Source organism: Anopheles funestus, chromosome 3RL (assembly GCF_943734845.2).
Source record: "Anopheles funestus chromosome 3RL, idAnoFuneDA-416_04, whole genome shotgun sequence".
Taxonomy (NCBI): Eukaryota; Metazoa; Arthropoda; class Insecta; order Diptera; family Culicidae; genus Anopheles; species Anopheles funestus.
Window position 1 is genome coordinate 5,792,539 of NC_064599.1, and position 20,206 is coordinate 5,812,744.

At 41.3% G+C, this 20,206-nt stretch overlaps 1 protein-coding gene across 2 annotated transcripts in view; it reads left to right on the forward strand.

The window, feature by feature from the left end:
* The window catches only part of LOC125769160 (protein grainyhead-like), a 174,152-nt gene that overhangs the window by 15,185 nt on the left and 138,761 nt on the right, over positions 1-20,206 (forward strand). For both annotated transcript variants that reach the window (XM_049437695.1, XM_049437694.1), the window contains exons 2-3: positions 16,173-16,615; positions 17,831-19,508. In XM_049437695.1, the coding sequence (XP_049293652.1) occupies positions 18,013-19,508 (1,496 nt within the window). In that variant the 5' untranslated portion in view covers positions 16,173-16,615; positions 17,831-18,012. The remainder of the gene's footprint in view (positions 1-16,172; positions 16,616-17,830; positions 19,509-20,206) is intronic.

Consider the following 20,206-nt stretch of genomic DNA (forward strand, 5'->3'; position numbering starts at 1 on the left):
TTTCTGTTGCGTAAAGTTTTAAATTTAGCAGCCGCAGTGTCCTTGGGGTTTTTTTCACGTTTCGCCTTTCTTGTTGTGCTGAAGAGAAAATCGCTTCCAACTTTTGCTTGGTTAGATATATTTTTTAGGTAAATAATGAACAACCGATCGATGATGCTGTATAATGGTTTTGCGGTGGTAAATCATTGCCGTTCCGCGTACACCGGCATCCGGTTGACTGTTTGCACATCATACTCTCTACAATATTCATTCACGATCACGGTAGGCAAACAGTGTGCTATGATGCGTACAGAGAAGCTGTTTATTTGTAATTTCGAAAAAAAAAGAGGTTGGGTTGGGTTCAATTACCTATCGGTAAATATTGTCCATACGCTTAGGAGAGATATGTTTTGGATGTTGGATATATCAGCGCGATGGGAAATCACTACAAAATGATTGAATTTATAAGCTGTTGTACGCGTGATATGATTACTGATTTCTTGAGTTTTCATTTATATTTTAGCATCTCGAATGTCACTAATATTTGAATTAATATTACAAGGCTTTGTGTCGTAATGTAAGTTAATGTATAAAATAAAAATGTTTTTCAACATGCTGATACCATTATTCATTGAAAGAAGAAAAGCTTAGCAAATAAAAAGGTACTTCAGCGGTCATGTGTTGTCTAACAGTTATTCAACGACTTTTTAAAACGCTATAAAATATGTGCTTTACATGATGCGAGTTAATGGGGTTCCACGCAGGCAAAACCATGAGAGAAAGATACAAATTCTGGTAACAAAAATGCATGACGCAATTCGACGATCGTTAGCTGATCTTCTTCCTTCGCGTGTCACAAGCTTTTTGCGTTGTCAATATTGGTGCTTCCATCGTCGTAATACGTCGTCCACTGTGTTAGTGCGGTAGTAGAGGTTGCTTGCTGTGCTTAGACACGAAAATCTGGTGAAATGTTTGCAGCATCAGTTTCGGCGGTAGAACCGTGTAAACAGGCGAAGCACTGAAATGGAAGGAACAATGCACACCCTGAAGAAGGCTTTCGTTTGATTAGATCAATTAGAAGGCTGTGTAAATATTGGCTGCACGTTAATTAGTTTCTTCCTGCTGCTCATGTTCCTTCCATCACGTGTTGGCTCGAAAGGAAAAAAAACAGCAACCATTTGGAAGGGGTTTTATTTAATCTTTTACATCTTGTTTGAGTGTTTTTTTTTTGTCTGAAAGTATGGAATTACATGCACCAGGTTTTAGATATAATTTTTTTTTGGAAGATTTTTCATTTATCAATATTAATTATGGAAACTAAAATAAGTTTTTAAAAACGAACTATTTTTAAATTGATTTCGTATTATTTTAAAGTTATAATAATGTCTGATTTTCAGTCAACAGTCGCTGAAGATCAGTCAACATAAATGTAAATTTTGTTGATTTTTTTTGTTAAGTGCATTTGCATGTTTTTAACTTCTCGTTAAATTTCCCTAAATTCAACATTTGATATAGTTTTTCTTTAAAAAAATCGTCACAATTATAACCTTTTCGTTTCTGAGCGTATATCTCCTCTTAATAGCAGAGGATTGAAATACCAACATGAAGATGTGTGTCATTGGATCATCGCTCGTTATGGGTAGGTAGGTGGTGTATAAAAATTTGAATAATTTTCCAATTAAGCAAAACCAAAAGTTGCATGTATGTGTGAGAGGATTTTTATTCGTCACTTTTTCTTCATACCATCGAATGGCGGTATCAGAAAGATGTGTTTTGTAAGATTGACAGAAGAAACTTGGCTTGCACAAGATATGGTAAAAACCAACAACAGAAAGTCGTTTCATTTTTAATTGTTTGGTTTAGGTTTGTTTCTTGAAATAAGATACTTTCTATAATTATATTTTTCGTATCTATTTCTTGATGAGAAATAACTCAATTTTATTTTAATAGAGCATTATATTATTTGTAAAATGCAGTTTTTAAACACATTTCCAAAAGTGTTTAAAAAAGGCTTTTTTCAGCAATTATTACCAAACATTCTTACAGCTGTGTTGTGTTTCTCCCTGAAAGAACCTGCCTCTCGGCAGTGTTAATGATGCTCGGCAAGGTAGAGAGACAAGAGAATAACTTCAACCATTCAACCAAAATGTTGCATCATAATGACCCTGCAAAAGCGGGGTAGCATCCGTAAGGATGCAGCATAACCAGCAAAGCAAGACAAAAGCGAGTGAAAAGCGAACCAGTAAGAACTCTTACGCCGCGGTGCCGGTGATCTTTGCCCGCTGGCACTTCGGTTTGATTGCTCTTTTTGATTTTGAAGTGGGCATGTAATTTTAATAAATTGTTTCTCCGTGCGTCCTCGCCTCGTTGCATTATCCTTTCCGTGGTAGAAGGTGAAGGAAATGTTTTTTTTTTTTGTTTACCGTACACAACACGCACGGCAAAACAGCCGAAAAGTCGAGTCGAAAAGTACGTGGGAAAAGGGGAGTAAATGGTGGATGGTAAAGGGTAAAGGGACCCGATAACAACGTCGATCGCGCGCATCGAGTACTTCGCTTTTCGTTATCCCATTAATCTTCCATCGGCGGCAGGCAAGTTATCTTTTTTTTCGCGTTCCCCCCTTTTTGGGGTGAGTGTAGTATTGTGTGGGGCGTTTGGGGATTTTTTTTATATGATATTTCGATTATTCAACGGTTCTCTGACTTGCGTGCGTTGCTTGGGCATTGGAGTATCATTCGGGATCGGGCCAGAACGCGGCCATACTTGACGGGCGGGTATAGCCATACTTTTTTTTTTGGGCTTAATCACGAGTACGATTGATCGGGACAATCGAACCAGGCGTATGCAATGGGATGTAAGAAGATGGCGAAGAATGGACTATCGTTGGCACGCATCGTTTCGTTGGCAAGCGTCCTTTGACCATCGAAATGCCTTTGGGGTGGAAGTATTCTCACAACAATGGATGGTTTCAGAACAACGAAGCAAGTACAAAACGGGGTTTGTTGAAGACAACAAACAACAGCCGATGGCTAGTTAAACACTACAGGGAAAGTTGCGTTCAATAATAATGTCCGCTGCAGACATGAGAAGGAAGCACGAAAGCGGTGTTGGACACACTCTGGTGACGTGTTGGGTGACGAAGATTTCACCGTTGCGACATAATAGATTAAATCAATATTTTACTTAAGCACCCCATTTTGTTGTTGTATTGTTTCGGTGTTGGGGCGATGGGATTTTTTATTGTTAATCGTTGATCCCTGTCCGAGAGTTTGATGATGCTTCATAGTATAAAGACCATATGGTCTTTAGTCTTTGTCCATAAGAAAATCTCTTAAAAGTTCAAGTGGCAAAGTTGTCCAACATTTTGCCCAAGATTTAGTAGAATACGTCAATATAGATTTAAATTCTTCTCAATATCGGGATCGTTTACATCTTGCAATCAATTCGAGTTCCTGAAAGTGAAACCTTGACGCATTCGAGTTCAACTTGAACAGAATCCAGAAATGGCTGCAAATTTGTAACTTGAACTCAAAACCACTGTGCAAGTGAAAGAAAGCAATATAATTTATTGATTTACTTTAGTTAAATGCATACAAATTTAACTCAATTTTTGATTAAAATCAAATAACCATTCAGAAAGCACCTATTTCTTGATGGAACTCACAACTTAACGCTTTGTAGCGGGACTGCCACAGACAAAACTTTACGACCGACCAAAATGAAGAAGCAAATCTTTCCATCGAAGACAAAGGACCGCTTGGTGACCTCATTTCACAGTTTCTCAGCCACATTTTGTGCGCAAGAGGTAAAACTTGCCATAAAGAAGATAATAATAAAAAAAACTCCAGCATGTCCTCGTGCGAAGCGGATGAAGGAGGATCATTAAATCGTTACCATCCGCTTCGAGGACTCGCCGCGGTCAGTTGTCCGCGAACGCGATCCAATGTTCCGCCCTTAGCATTACGTACTTGAAACGGGGAAGGACGTTCGGTGCAAGATGCCCAACGTACAGCTGAAATTTCTGCGAAAACAATGCATTTTCTTTTGAGTGGAGTGTAATTTTGAGGAGCTCTCGCGCGTTGTCGCCGTCTATCCCCGTGCATCCTTTCGCCGCACTGCATCCGGGGGGCAATTTACCCTTTCGGGTTCCGAAATACATTTCTCTTTGCCGGCTTGGTGTTTCGTTCGGGCTTCTCGTCCCATTCCAACCTCCCGTTGGATCTCGCTTACTTTCTCAGCAAACTTATTTTTTTATGGTTTTGCCGAAAGCAAAAGGATGTAAAATGCATCTCGCGACGGCGTCCACGGGAACTGACATAAAAATTGAAACTGTGCATGCTTTTTTTCTCCCCCTCATTGGCAAACTCTGTATATAGGTGGGGAAAATGTGAGAAATAAAAAAACCGACGAATTACATCACGGCCCGCTTCATTGTGTGGTTGAAGATGATGGCCACTCTTTTTTATGTGAGACCTTTTTTTTAATTTTTGTTCCTTTTAATATGTGGTAATAAAGTGAAGTTTTGTTGGAAATTTTTATTTTTCTGCGAAAAATTAAACTTTTAGTGTGAGCGAAGAATATGCAGTAAAGTCTTTGAAAATTGGAAATTAAATTGGACGTTGAAGATTTGCGAAACGATAATTAGTTATTATGGATTTATTTTTCGACTTGTGTTCGATTTACAAGCTCGAATGAGGGATAGGAATTTGGTAATATGCAGAGTACAAAAGCATAATTAAGTTAATAAAATTTAGCTAAAGTATCTGTGAATACACAATTTAGCGTTGGTAAAAAAAGAAATATCAAAAATCAAAATACGCGATGTTCAGTACCTAGACCCAATAAATTCTAGGTATAAATATAATAAAATTATCTAAAAACAAAAAAAGTAAACAAGTAAAATTAGGTATGATTTTTCTTATGTTATGTTAAGTACATGTGTAAAATCTGCTCATTCAGTGTGTAAAACAAACAGGTGACAAAGCAGAAGTAACAAAAAGCAAATAATTTTATGAGTAGCTCAGCAAACTTTACAATTTATTATTAAATTTTGCGTTCCTCAAAGTACAGTAATATGTTACTGTTATTTTTCAATCAGTTTTTTTAAAGGAATTAAATCGATTTTCACTTATTTGATTATTCGCTTTTTCTTTTGAATGGCGGCAGAACTGAAGAGAAAATTACATCTTACTCCTCTATTCTTCCCGTCAATTAAGGAAGGAGGAAGCGAGAGTTTTATCGACTCATCGCTGATGAATCATCGCTCATTCATACCGCGTTCCGAGCGTCTTGATTCAACCGTCTTCCGAGAGGGTAAAAATATTTCCTAGCAAATACCATAATAATAGAGGCCAGAGGATTGGTGGAGCAAAAGCAGTGGTGATGATGAACAATTCTTCGATACAACTCAAACGTAGCTATCGGTACACACAACGTACGGAAAGCGTTATCCTAATTAAGGGAATTATTCTAATGATAGCAACCGTGCCACGCTTAAATCGCGTGATCGTTCGAAAGCGAATAAAATCCGTTTTTTTTTCACGGTAAGGGGCAAGCAACTGGAAAAGGAACGATTGGCACGTGAATCAGCGAACACGTTGTTAATCTTGTTTCTAGTGTGTTTTTTTTTATACTCCCTAGCTCTATTTATCTCTTTTCGATGGTATTGTTGTTACGATGATTAGCCTCTTGTTAGCTGAATTCCTCCAAAACGAAATATTCGTTCACAAAATTGCAAACCACGCTAAAGCTCGTTGGTCAAACTTATTTTTTTTTTGCTTTATATTGTGCCTCAAACATCATCACACAACAAAAAGAATAATTAAACTCAAACGCGTAAATAAGCAGAACCCGCGATTGCGGTGATTCAGGTAAAAGAGAATGGGATATTCAAGAATGAATTGAAGTGAAGCTCAATAATTGGAAGCGTTGGCGCATTAATTGGAAGCCTGCCCGATTGTTACGTGAGCGATGGTGAGCTGTCCGAATGTCATGCTGAAGAGTGAACGGCGGCGCATAAAATGGCGCCAAAACCGTTTCATTCCGGTGCGGTGTATGTTTTCTGCAACCTGTTCCGTTGACTGATCGGCGCACGTGGCCGAGTTCGAATTCGCACACACCGTACACTGGTGCGGGCGCGCGGATCGAAGGAAGGCGTGAATTTTGTTTTGAAATTATCATTTCAAGTTAGACAAGTTTACTGCCGCTGCATTTGTTTGTTTGGATAGTTTTTTTTCCCCTCTCTCCGTGTGAGTGTGTTTATCCGGTGTTACTCGTTTTGTTGACGGGTTTTGTTATTGTCGTTTTGCGCGCGCTTCCCAAAACCACGTGGTGGCTTTGCGTACATGAGCGCCCTCTTGCGTGCACGTTCTTACATGCGGCTGCTGCTACGAGCAAGGAGAACGGGTTTTTGTGTGTGTGTTTTGTTTGTTAGATGAGTGCGGTTTGGTGACGTTTCGTGACACACTAGGACCGGTGGCGCCATCTGGCGGGATTCTGAATGACCGAACGGTTTTGTTTAGCAGCTGACGCGAACTTTCGACCACGCGTACAATTGTTTGCACGTAAAACCGGCCAAACGGGCATGTGTGACCGGTGTCTCGAAACAGATGCGTTCGGTTTGCGTGCTGTTTGCCACGGAGATGCCACAAACGGTGCGGTGCGTCCTGTGACCGGATCGTACCCGGTGCCCGGTGAACCGGCTTTTGTTTGTGCACCGTTTGCCTTTCTGCTTTCCCACTACTCGTTTGCGGAGATTTGAACCGGGCCCTTGAACCGGACTCACCGACCGGTCCCACGAACTTCACCGTGCGTGTGTGTGTCTGTGGATCTGCTCGGTTGTGCCCTCTATGTGGGAAACCTGTTTTTTTTTTTAGATTCTTCCATACGGTTCACGGGTTCGGGGTAGGACGATCATGGTGACGGGTTTGTTTTGTCTGGTGTCCGGTGCAAGGGGTGAAAATCGGGGGTGTGCAGTGTGTTTTGGTTTGGGGCGTTTCTGTGCGCCAAGTGGCGCTGATCGGGTTTTTTCTTTCTTGTCTTGTTGAAATCATTCGATTGTTGTTCCGCCGTCGGTCACACAGAGTTCACTTGTGTCGGGGTTAGTTGTTCCGGTTTAGCTGCATCTAGGAATGACTTATATTAGCAGATGGTGACTCACAGGTTTTAAGTTTTGTTCGTAATGTGCCTATTTTCAGACACGTGCGCTAGACATACTTAAAAACGTTTTTTTTTTTTTGGTGATTGCTTTTGCTTGAGAATATTGCGTTGAAGAAGCTTCACTAATAGATTTATTCAATGGTTTGGCCGTACAAAATGTTTTAATTAAAATTTCCTTTGATTTTTACTTTTACTTTAAGTGTTTGGTCAAAAAACACTACTAGTTTTATTAAGATATCTTTACGGAAGACACATTTTATTAATGCTACATAAATTGATTATAAAGCGTTTAAAGGAGAAACAAATATCCAATTATTCAATTGTCATTTGATTTATGATGATTGTTTTGCTAAATTATTTTTTACAATAAAAAGTAATATATTATTTTAATTCTATTATAGATATTTTTCAAATAAACTGGGCTGTAATGTTTAATTTTGGACCTGTTATGGTATTTAACTTACTTTTATTTCTAATGTTGTATTGATAGAAAGTTCATATTTATACAATTATTTTTTCTCTAAGAAAATTGTTAAATTTCCATCAAAAATTATAGCATGTTTGCTATAAAATGATTTTAGATAAGAATAAAAAGTACAATTTCTACCTTTTCTTGGATAAAATGTTTAAAAAAAACTCAACAGTAAATTACTCCCCTCATAAAAATTGTTCCATTCAAAAACAAAATAAGAATAATTGAAAACTAATCTGATATCGAGCCTATTGCCGGTGACCAGGTTCCCAAACGGTGCAGAAACAGTTGCGGTCGTGCTCTGTGCTTCGGAAGCCCAACAGGTTGCGATGCATCGGTGAACCGCAGGCTTGCCGATGCTATCGATTACCATTTTTCCAAGTGCATGCACGAGAGTGAACAAAATAAAAGAATGAAAGAAGAAACAGTACTCCAAACACTCTCCCCTACTCTCCCGGTAGACAGTTCGGTTAGCAGTTGCAATTCGATCGCTCGCCAGTATATTTCGAGGATTTCGTTGTTTGCTGTAGACCGCGCGCGCCACAAAGCCCTTCCGTATCTCGTGGCTGACGAGGGCGAGGACGTTCAACGGCATCGATCGGTCGGTCGAGCTAATTAGCCGTGGTAGTCCGTTGAGCTGCTGCTGAAGCGTGTGGTGGTAAAATAAACTTTCCGAGACGAGAAAGGATCATTGTTTCCTTGGAAACCGATCGTTTCGGTGGAGGACACGTTGCGGTTTAGGGTGGCATGATGCATCTCGGCTGTGTCACGGGATGGATTGTTGTTTTATTCTTATTGGGCTGATTAATTTTCATATTTCTTGTATCGGTAGAATGCAGAAAATGGGGGGAGGTTTTTATTCTCTTGGGGCGAGGAGATTCGTATTTTATTGATAAAATTCATAAGTATGAAAAAAATGAATTCTTCCAATTTATTTCCTAACTTCATTAACCCTTTTTAAATACATAACACATAACGCACAGAAATGTGTTAAACATCAAATCATCTGCTTAAATTCTTCTAGTCATCATCGATAAAGATGGTGTAATTAATTTACTCCCTTTTGCATTGCTCAGCACAAAACGGGGCACAGCAGCACCAGCAGCGACTAATGCACGTCGGTGTCCGGTAACTACATCAGTCATGTTTTGTACCCTGCCATCGGTGCCAGAATATATTGGCAGTTGATGATAGATTGCTCAATTAATGCATGTCTTCCACCGAAGGGAGAGGGCGATCTATCGGTTTGGTCGCATCTAGAGAGCTTTTCCAATTAATATTGGCCCCCCTCGTTGTTCGTGCCAATGATATGACACGGCTAGGAGGTTAAGTTTACCCGTGTCCTTCCCGCATGCACGAAACCGTGATGTGTTGCGATCTTTTACATAACCTCCACACACGGGCGGTAGTGGATTAGCTTTGTATCGCAACTAATTGAAAGCGTTCGCGAAACACGGCAGCCATTTTTTTTCTTCTTAAAGGCAGGGTAATTGTTTTACATCGCTAATTACACCGTGCGCGGTGTACCATTCGGGAAAGGCAAAGCAGAGCGTACTTCATGATGGAGCGGAATGTAGAAAAATTCATACGGAATATTACTTGGAATAAAATTGCCCTCCCTTACAGACCTGGGAGTGGCGTTAGTTTTGAGCGTTCTAATTCCTTCTACGATGTAAAATAATAGTGGCTCGGGGTTTCTGTTTCACGTGTGTGACACGCCATTAGTTATCAGTGTGGCGCATTTTGCCTTTCGCTCGGTAAATGTTTAATGCGCTACCGTGAGCGGAAATGGGTTCTGTTTTTGTACGTGGGGTAGGTTTAATTTTAATCTGATGCGAAACAAAACGTTGATTTATGCATTACGCTGAAGTATGCTGATTTTCGCTATCGATGTATACATTAGTATATAGATGAATTGAGAAGTAAATAATTTGTAATGCAATATTCTTATGAGTCTTTGCAGGAGGAAAAACGATTATGACTTGTTTTAATAATTGTTATATTGTTGAATTACTTTAAAAACAAAGTTTAAGAATTTGTGAATAATTTAAGGTGAAGTGTTTCGGCCGTCAAGTCTCGATGAACCCGGATAAAAGACGTTTGACATTACATCGTTATTACAGACTTTTATTTCTTAAAAGAATTTTTAAAATTCTCAAAAAAAATATTTGAATTTTTAGTAAATAAACTGTACACGGTTACGTGTGAATTTTTTTCGAAATTCGACAAAATTTGAAATTTATAAAATATAAAGTTTTGCAGAAGGGGTGGCCCGATACGGCGCCGGTTCCACACAACAAGATCGGGGATCAAATCCTATCCGAACTCCCGTAGCAATGACTAACTCTCCGGCGTAGTAAAACAAGTGTAGTAAGAAGGAAATGGCCGACGTGATCTGTAAGGGCATTAAGCCAAGAAGGAGAAGAAAAAAGTTTTGCAAAATATGTTTTACCTTCACAAAAATCTGATACATGCTTCAATTCTCAATTCTCAAATTCTTCAATTTTCATTTATTAATCTCTCACTTAATCTAGTTATGCATATGAACATATTGATTGCTTCATAATAAAATTTCGTTTCATAACACTTTCGTCCTTTCTTTATGACACTTTCAATACGCCCATGAAATGAATGAAAAGAATGAAAAGTAAAAATAAAGAATGAAAAGTAATTGGGGAAAACAATACATACGTTTTCCATCCGTACTCTCAAATCTTTTTCACCGTGCGCGGCATTAGAGTTTTCCGCATGAGATCGTACGATCGTTCGTTTAGAAAAGGTACACAAATAATACCTACCCCCGCGGCTTACTAGCCGACTCCAGCCGATGGAGTAGGTTGTATTGGTAATTGAAAGATTACCGAAGCACGATAGCGTTAGCAAACGGTGTTCCATCAGCTTCGCTTGCAAGTGCACTTTAATCGAAGGGAAATACTTTTTATTTTCAACCCCGAGTAGGACATAGTAGGGATGTTTGGTGTATGTTTTGATAAAATTATGAAAAAAAAGCATTCAACCAAACATTCGCTCCACGATCGTTCGATGGTAGATGGTATGTAATACACTACAGATGCAGTGTAGTTTAGCGTTTTCCCCACTGTACCATCTCTAATTGTTGCAGGATCGGTAGATAATGCGAGAAAGAGGGGGCCTATCGTGGGGAATGGGGAAGGTTCACCGAGGTCGTAGGGGTGAAGGCGAAGGCGAAACATGGTTGTTCACTTTATAGCCCGCAATAGTTTGATTGAGTTAAGAGGTTTCGCAATCGTCTTTGGCAACTTGTTTGATTCGGCCCGAACCCCATGGGCAGTAGGTTGAATGGATGGATAATGTTTGAGCGGGGCTCATCGAGTGGTTCGTTCACTTGCCTGTTAATACTGTTAGTTGCATCGCCTGCATGACAGCTGCACCGGGCTTGAAACGCCTGTTCAGCCACCCAACATTGGCCGGAGGTTTGGAAATATTAAGCAAAAACCTTAGCGGCACAGAACGCATTGCGCGCGAAACCGTGAGTATGGGGTCGTGTTGTTTGACAAAATCGTAGCTCCCCAAGGGGGTAGGGAAAGGCAACAAGTGAGTCTGAGTGCGGGATTATGCGGGATTAGAGGGCCTACAAACTTGCTTGATTTATTTCCCATTACATACCAAAAATGCTTTCGTTGTACGCGGGTACAAGAATATGTTGTGCCTGGTAGGTGCAGACTTGCAATCCATTTACAGTGAGATAAAACAATCCATACTGGCAGTTGGCAGGTTGTTGGGATACTGGTTGTTGGGAAAACATTAGGCAAGGTTGTTGCTAGATGAGGCGAATGTGTTTTATATTCTAAAATAATAAAATAAATAATAATAAATTATAATGCTACATTTTACTACTGCATGAATTTAATTCAATGAGTCGAATAAATGACTGAAGGTTTTTATTGAAAAAATTCATTACCTTATTATAGCAACTTTCTTCTTAAATTTTCTTGTATCTCCTTTTTTAACCTTCGATTAAAATAATTTCATAAAAATGTTGTGCGACAATACATCAGAGGGATCGAATCACAATGTGATATTAAGTTTCGCTTAATTATTTATCGATGCCATATTTGCAACCAATGTCATTGATGATCAGGACAACAGGGTGATCTTATGCTTCGGTTGTTTTTATTTTTTTATATTTTTCATTTTGCTATCCTTTGAACGAATTTCTCAACCGAACGACGACAACAGTCGGTCACTGCGGGGGCTTGTTTTGCGAATTAATTTTAATTAACGCGTCCCGGTTCGACCCGATCGACGAGCGCACGGTCATGTCGTTCGCAGTTACTCTGCACCACGCGAGTTGAAAATAAAAATCAATTTGACAGCTTCATCGCGGTGGATTATCGGTTCGCCGGTGTACACGAGATGTTAAGAAACGCCCGACAACGGCTTATGCTCATTGCGAGTTTCCTGCACAACATGTGTGTATGTGCACGCCACGCTGCAAGACGATAATTTCTCTTGCAAAAAAGCTGCTACGATCAGCGGTTGAGGTTGAGCAGACAAAAAAAAACGGAGTGAAAATTTCGTTACAAAATTAGCACACTGTACAAAGAGCTACAAAAAAAATAATAATTTAACTTTCCTTCTTGTGCCACACTGCTCTGCAAGAAGGGGTTGCGTTGCGTGGGCTTATAAACGGTGATTCAAATGTCACACGATGCGAAAGCGAACCAGCTACTCCAGGAGGGTGGCAAAGAAAAGAAAGAACAGGATAAAACGGTACCAATTTGGAGAGGGCGGATAGTGATCAGCGATTTGCACCGATCGTGATCGCGATCACCGCGCTAAATGTCTTTGCCGCGTGGGTGGATTGAAAAATTACTACCTTTACGAAGCAGGCAGCTCGCGGCACGAAAAGGGACGGTAGGTGATTATTGTCATTCAAAACGAAATGGGACGAAATGGGGGCAGCGGACGGGATCCATTTGGTTGGTGCGCTGTTACGTTTCTTTCCTTTCCGTCAATCAAAACGCGTCGATCGTCGAACCCTGCCGACCTCATATACCGCTGTACAGTTAGTGGTGCTTTATTTTATTTATTTATATGTTTTTTTTATTACATTTTTTTTTTGCGGGTCACCCTGTGCACGTTCGGATCAGTTCGCGAGTGTACGCAAGGTTGTTTCGTACGATAAATTTATGGGATCACAGCATCCCAAAAATGGGCGACAAAGCCCCAACACTCATGACGGCATGACGACCGTCTGGAGAGGGAGAAGGATTTAACAGTGCAAATGGCGTACCCATTAAATCGTACCAATTTCCGCGAGGCCAACCATGTGCCAATAGCAAACTCGCCTGCGAGTGCGAGCTGTGATCAAATTCAGCCAATTTTTGTCGCATGTTCACTGTCGGACGTGGTTTTACGCGGAAATGAGCTGCGTGGATCGCGCGCGTGCTGCTTGCGCTCGTTTGGCAGCAAGTGTGTGCTAGTCGGAAAGTCAATAAATTGTACGGTGTCGTGTGCAATTTTGTTGGGGTTGTGGTGTTGAGGGTTGGTTTGCACTATAGCATGTGCGTTGGACATTTGGTTTCGAAAAAAGTTTACCGGTTTTTAAGCGTTGGTAACATTCGATGGTTTATGGGGTAGTTTGTCGAATATTTGCGTGTGATGATGAAATTCTTCAAGGAAAAATAAATTACATGTTAAGTAAATGCCTTTTTGGACGAGAAAAGTTTTGCTATAAAATGCCATAAAAATAAAATGTTACGACTGCGAGCGATTGGTGGTGAATGTGATATACGGCGATGGTTCCACGCAACAGAACCGGGTTTCAAATCCCATTGGGATCCCATGAAAAAATCCTCGTTGATAGAAAACCCTGTCATAATTAATAAAAAAATTATTTTAAAATAAACAAAAATAGAAAAAGCTCAAATTATTATGGAATGCTTAAGTTCAAACTAAATTTAATCAAAGAAGTCATTTACAATAATAAATCATATGCTGACCGGATTGGAATAATATTCCGATCCACTGCATTGTACTGTCCCACCGTGCGTGTACTGTCTTATCTCAACGTTTCTTCGGTCGTCCTACAAAGTTCGCATGCGGTGCGCAACAATCAAATTTGTCGTTAGCTGTAAATTCTTTCTCCACCTTTATTCACCTTTATTCCTTTTAACGAACCAGCTTCATAGCAGGGATCGCTACACGAGTATCATATTACACACCACGACCGTACCATGTTTGATTAAAAAAAAAAGTTAGCTTTCGCGTGATCCCTCTACCCTATCTAACCCTTTTTGTCGTCTGAAAATCCCCGGACAGGAAGGTGGTTTTAAGTGTGTTGTTTGTAGCATGTTAGACGAAACGACATTGTCCCCGTACGAATCAGTGAACACTGCTCATTTTGCGAATGATACGGGACAAACCGCAAAAGAAAGGCTTATTTTACGACCCTTGACCTGGGCGGTGGAATCGGTGTCGATGGGGTGATTTAAGAAAAAGGAATTTTTTTCTGTGTAAGGGAACGAAGATGGTCTCAATGAATCTGCTTGCCGTTGTTATTCACTATCGCCATTTCGCTCGATGGGACGAGATTTAGTTTAAGTAAAATTAATTACAGCTTTGATCGATGATCTCCTTAGCAGGTGTTTCGCGATCATCGTGTTGGAACGGCGCTATGCTGTTAGGTGCCTGTTCCGATTCATTCTCAATTATTCTTCCTCGTGTTTCGGTGCTGATCCTGCCTGCCCCGGGGGTGTTTGGTACTTATGACGCTGATCGATGGCGTACGGTTAGTTTGCTGCACATATTATGCACACGGAAACGTTGTGTAAGCAGCTTATTGGTCGAGAATTTATGGCAAACCATTTCGGTTGAATTAACCTTTTGCGCGACTGGTGCGAGATTGCACGTTTCGCATTCGTGCCTGTTTATCGATCATATTTTAGCGGATTTTAGTTACAAAACATTTCTAAACGTACGGCAGAAGATGGGTTGCGGTACGCAGTTTCTGCAACGCTGATGATCCCCGCTTTGGGTGCGTAAAATCTGTGTCCTTTACCTTTTTTCAAAAATGATGTTTTCGAGAAATATAATTGTTAATTACTTCCTTCGCCACAGTCACAATGTCACAGACCGAACCAGTCAGTTGGCACGCCAAAACGATCGGAAACAATTTTTCACCTGTCCAACTATGCTCACATCCATCGAACGGTCGTGATCGTGACGCTCTTTTTACGGTTCGACGTTCGAAATGGCGTTTACCCGGGGACGTTCGAAAATTATTACCATGAGTGAGCAACCGTTGTGCAACATAAGCGAAAGGGGTACAATTTGGTGCGGCAGCGATCGGCAACCCATCGGCATCGCCCATCATCGCGACCTTTACTCTGCGTGCCCGGGCGAAGAAATTGCGCCCTGCCGAAATCTCATCACGCCCTCAGGGCGCCTCCAGACGTGCAGTTGGGCCGTATATATGTGTGTGTTTTGGGGTCATATTAATGTCTCTCATTAAGATTATTGTCTTCTTGACGGAGCCGACGCGCCTCGGTTTTCGGACTGGGTACGCGTTCGTTTCATGTCATTTCGTTGAAATCTTTCGTACGAGTGTTGCCGCACACAAGGTACAACGTATCGAATCTATTCGGGTTCGAAATTGGACACTTTCGGTGTCTCGGGAGGTCTTTTGCAAACGGATGTCTGTTTTCCAATATTTTCTTTTAAGCGGTAACGTGTCCCGGCCCTTCTCTTCCCTGTTTGTTCCCTAGGCATGTTCCTTTTTTTTCTACACCGCACAAGTGTACCGCTCGGCAATCGAGGTGAAGTCGAAGATAAGTGTATTGATTGGCACCTGTGACAGGCTACGGGGAAAGAAGCGTAAGTTTTCTCTTTTCACTCCGCGCTCTTCTGGTGATCTGGGTTTTGTCGATCGTGGCCAGGTACCGGTGTCGCTTTGGTGTTGCCCTCGGGCCATTCCTTATGTTGGGCCCTCGTCCATTGTGGTTGTGTTGGGGTCGGTGCCGAATATGTGCAAGGCATGTAGCTCTGTAGTGCCTAATGGGGTCAAGTCATTTGGGGGCGACCTCCTCCAGTGCACATTCGATTCGCTTAGTGTCCGTTAGAGTTCACTTTATGTTGCAAGACGTCCTTTGTTCTTCGCAATGGTCTTGTTGAAGGAAACATTATCTGCTGGTTAATAAAATAAATATTTTTTTGACAAGGAAGAAATGGTTTATGCATGAAATATGTTGGTTGGTTGTCGATACTTAACTGTTCATAGAAAAAATGACCAATAATAGTTTCACTATTCGACCATAGTGCGATTGAAATCAACTCATAAGGGTGGAATGTTGGTTCGATTCCGGGAACCATCTGATTTGATGTAAGGTGCTATTTAAAAAAAAGTAAATAACGACTACATTTCTATCCGTGCATATTGTAGTCATTTCGATTGAGTCCCTTTGAAGCATTCACTTCAAACGAATATAAGAAAACTAGTTTCAATAATTTTCACATCTCATGTTTTAAATCCATTTTTATGAAAAAACTAAAAAAAAAATATATTTTCTTTTTTAAATTTCAGATCTACTACACGACACTCAATGCCGTACAGTGCGAGAATGCAAATACAAACATTGCTGTTGAAGAAAAGAACAATCACAACCATGTAATTGATGTCATAAAACAAAACTAATCACCTAACGTCTTCCGTCCATGCGTCAGTGATTTCAATTCTGTGAAAGTATCGTAAAACGATCTAACGTCTTCCGTCCAAGAAAGCAAAGCAAAACAAAAGTAGATCGTGAAAACAAATGAAGAAATTTATGTAGCACAAATTGATACAATCGCTCCGAGTTTGTGCCATACAAAAATACGTCGGTCCAGAAGTGATGGAAGTTTGCCGAATGTAGTATAAAAAGTGCATTTATAGTTCTATTTCAAACCAGTACAAATGAACGAGTGCCTTATTTTGTGATTTTCGCATGGAGCTGTTTTATGAATCATGAATCATCGAGCCTGAACACAGTAAGTATATTACACTGAACTTTGGTGCTCGGGACCCTTTATCCGTCAATAGATATGATAGAAACTCTACAAATTAAAACTGATAAAACTGGTTCCATATTCTTTAAAATTAATTCTAGAAGGACGGCCAGGATTTATTATTAAAATACCTTCAATTTCCTGTTCCGAAATATTGCGAAAATATTTTTTTTTAATGTTCATAATTGAAGCACTTGCTAGTAAAACTTTCCGCAGTGCGTTCACATAAAAAAAACTGCATAATCAATTTACAAAATTGTCTTTCTAATGTTTGATACAAATTGATCGGAATGTGTAATATGTCGAACTGAAAAATAAAGGACATATTTGTTTCATTCTCCTACCTTACTGCGCAAATAGCATGAACAATGGTGTACATAACCAAACAATCACCATTATTTATTGCCTTTTGCAGAAGGTGTGTCCGTAATACTTTGGATGTGTTTACATCCAGATCCGCTGCCAGTGGCACCCAGAGGGCTCGATCCGAAGGGCCGAATGGAATCCAAAATGACACCGAACCGTTCAATGGTCGTAAATCATGCACGATTGAGTGTTTGTGCATGAGACGAGGGCAAAGTGAGATATTTATTTCGCGTCTAACCCACCTCTAGCGGCAGTAGCACGACACGTGATTCCCTTTTGCGTTGATTTGCAATTCGCGATTAAAGCTCCGTTACCTTCGTCTGCGCGAGGCGAATGTGCCGGTGGGGGGGGGGGGGGGGGGGGGGGGGTGGGCTGTACGTTCAGGTAGCGTTGAAAATGATAACAAAATTTATTGGTTCTGCATACCGGAGTCACAATTGGTGTCGCTGCTGTCCACGAGATCAAGAGTGCTGGGAATTGCAGGATGTAAGCCGTGTAGCTTCGTACCTTCAAATCCCTTTAATCCGTTTTCCCATGCCCATTTCGTAACGCTGAAGCAATTAATTTTTCATACGTGAAAATGAAAAGCAAAAAAAAAAAGGTTTCCACCATCAGGTGTTGTTGGTGGGCAATTCACTTTCGAGTGTGAAGCAATAAATCTTCCAACTCGCTGTCCCGCTTGGTGTTTGATAAGATCAGAACAAAATATCCAATGACGATGGTTGTTGCTATAAGCGTTTTGTGTGCAAATGAATATCATCTAACTTGATGTTTCGTACTAGTCGGTGGCTAATGTATGGCATTTCTTCGTTTGTTTTGGCTTCTTTTTAGATACAACCCGCAACATGACCCGCTGATGCTTTTTTTTTGTGTCTGGCGAATAACAGCAAAGTGTGCCAAACCAACCGAACCGGAAACAACGTTGTGGAACTTCAAAACTCACCGTGTCAACTCTCACCGCAAAAAAAAAAAAAAAAACAGTGCAATAGAAACGAACGAAGCTCAAATACATAATGTCCGCTTCGCCTGAAATGCATCATCAGCATCAGCAGCTTCAACAGGAAGCTAGTAGTGGACCGCTACCAGGCGAGATGAAGTCGAATAGTGCGGAAGGAACTCCTCCACCAGAGCTGGCCACTATGACAACCGTCAGCGTGCTGGATCTACACAAAGAGTACAATGGTGGTGCGGGCGTTAGCCCCAATGGTGCTGCTGCCGGTGCTGGTACAGTCACTTCACCACACATCGTCCATGATGGTGCCACCGATATGACCCTCGCGGATGATGGAACGACGGAGAAGGTGTACGATAAGGAGACAAATACGGTCTACGTCTACACAACGGCTGCCGGCGCGGCAGGACATAAGCTGGCTGCGAATGCACACCATCATCAGCTGACTACGATCGTACACGGTCAGCAACAGCAGCAGCAAATGCACTCACCGGATCAGCTGCATCCGAGCGAACATCATGCGGTCGCTGAACAGAATCTGCTCCATGCTCGACTGATTCAGCAACAGCAGTCAGCCGATGAGCAACAGCAGCACTTGCAACGTATGTCTCCAGGTGAACATCATCAGCAGCATCATCAAGTGCACCCAGACGATGGTACCATTATCGATGGGCATCGTTTGCTGCCGGCAACAATAAACGGTAACGAGGCAGGGGCTGGTGATCCGCAGCAACACCATCAGCATCATCTCGGTCGAATGTCGCCCGACGAGCAACAGGGCGGTGTACGGTTGCTCGAGGACAGTCACATACAGCGACTGCTCGGCAATCAGGAAATTATCAGTCGCGACATCATAAACGGCGAGCATCACATCATAACGCGCAACGAGAACGGTGAGACGATCCTGACGCGCATTGCCATCTCGACCGCGGACCAGCTACTGAATCGGATGGACAATAGCATCATCTACACGACGACAAGTGGTGCCGGTGGTGGTACCGGTGCGGTCGGTGTAGGACCGCAGGAACAACTCCCGACCACGGTGCTACAGTACGAGAAGGATGTGGAGGACAAACATCAGCAGCCACAGCACCATGGCCATCCGCACGGTCACGCGCATCAACCGCAGACGATCTATGCGACGGCCGGTGGACCACCGGACCAGACCCAGACGAAGCAGATCGTGTATACGCTCGGTGGCGGTGAACCGAAGAACGTTATCTACGGTGATCCGAAGGCGGCAATGCCACACTTCGAGACAGTTCCGGGAACCGGTGGCAGCGGTGGTGGCAGTGCCGGCAGTGGTGCTGGATCGGGCGATGAAGATAAACCACAGATCGACTACGTGTACAACGAGGGTAACAAAACGGTGATCTACACCGACCAGAAGGGGCTGGAAAGTTTGTACGCAAACAATGAGCTCGGTTTGATCGATGGTACGCAGATTGTGGTGCAGGGCAATCTGCAGTACACGCCGCAACAGGGCCCGGACGGTACGACGGTGTACGTGGTGTCCTCGGATATGAACCCGGAAGATATCAGCGGCCTTCAGCAAAGGTGAGCTTAGAGCATTATTTTGTATCTAATTTCCTCATTTGGTCTTAGCTTGACCGATGTCACATTTTGAAACTGATAGCGTTTATTTATGTGTTTTGCTAATTTCATGACATTTATTTAAGCCCGTAACATTTAAGCTGTGATTTTTAATTAACATTTTAACTCACGTTAACGTTTTTTGTTTCTTTTTGTTTTGTTACTAAAATTTTTACTATCTTAAATATTTTTATGTTTACAGTTTTGATAACTATTTTAACGATTTGAAGTAACATATTTCAATTTTATTAAACACCATACATATCTTACATGTTTTCTTCATGTTTGTTACAAACCAAGTCTGGGAATCTGGTTATTTAGGTTTGATTTAATTTCCAATTGTAACACAATCAATTACACTTTTTAATGAACATCTGTTACATCTGTTGCCCTATCTGTAAGACAGACAAGGGTTAAAAAAATAAGTTAAAACACTATTTCCCCACGATCTTGTAGCGATAAAACTAACCCATCGGTTCGATATTTATGTCATTAAGAGTTAATTGGAACTGTACAGCAACGTAGCGATCGAACATTCGCAAGCTGTATGTATGACGACGACGAAAAAAACGACCCTATTTCTTATCTCCTCCATTTGATTGATTGTGAATTCATGATCAATTTCTCAAGAACAAAGCCTGACGCACTGTGAGGGCTGTTTT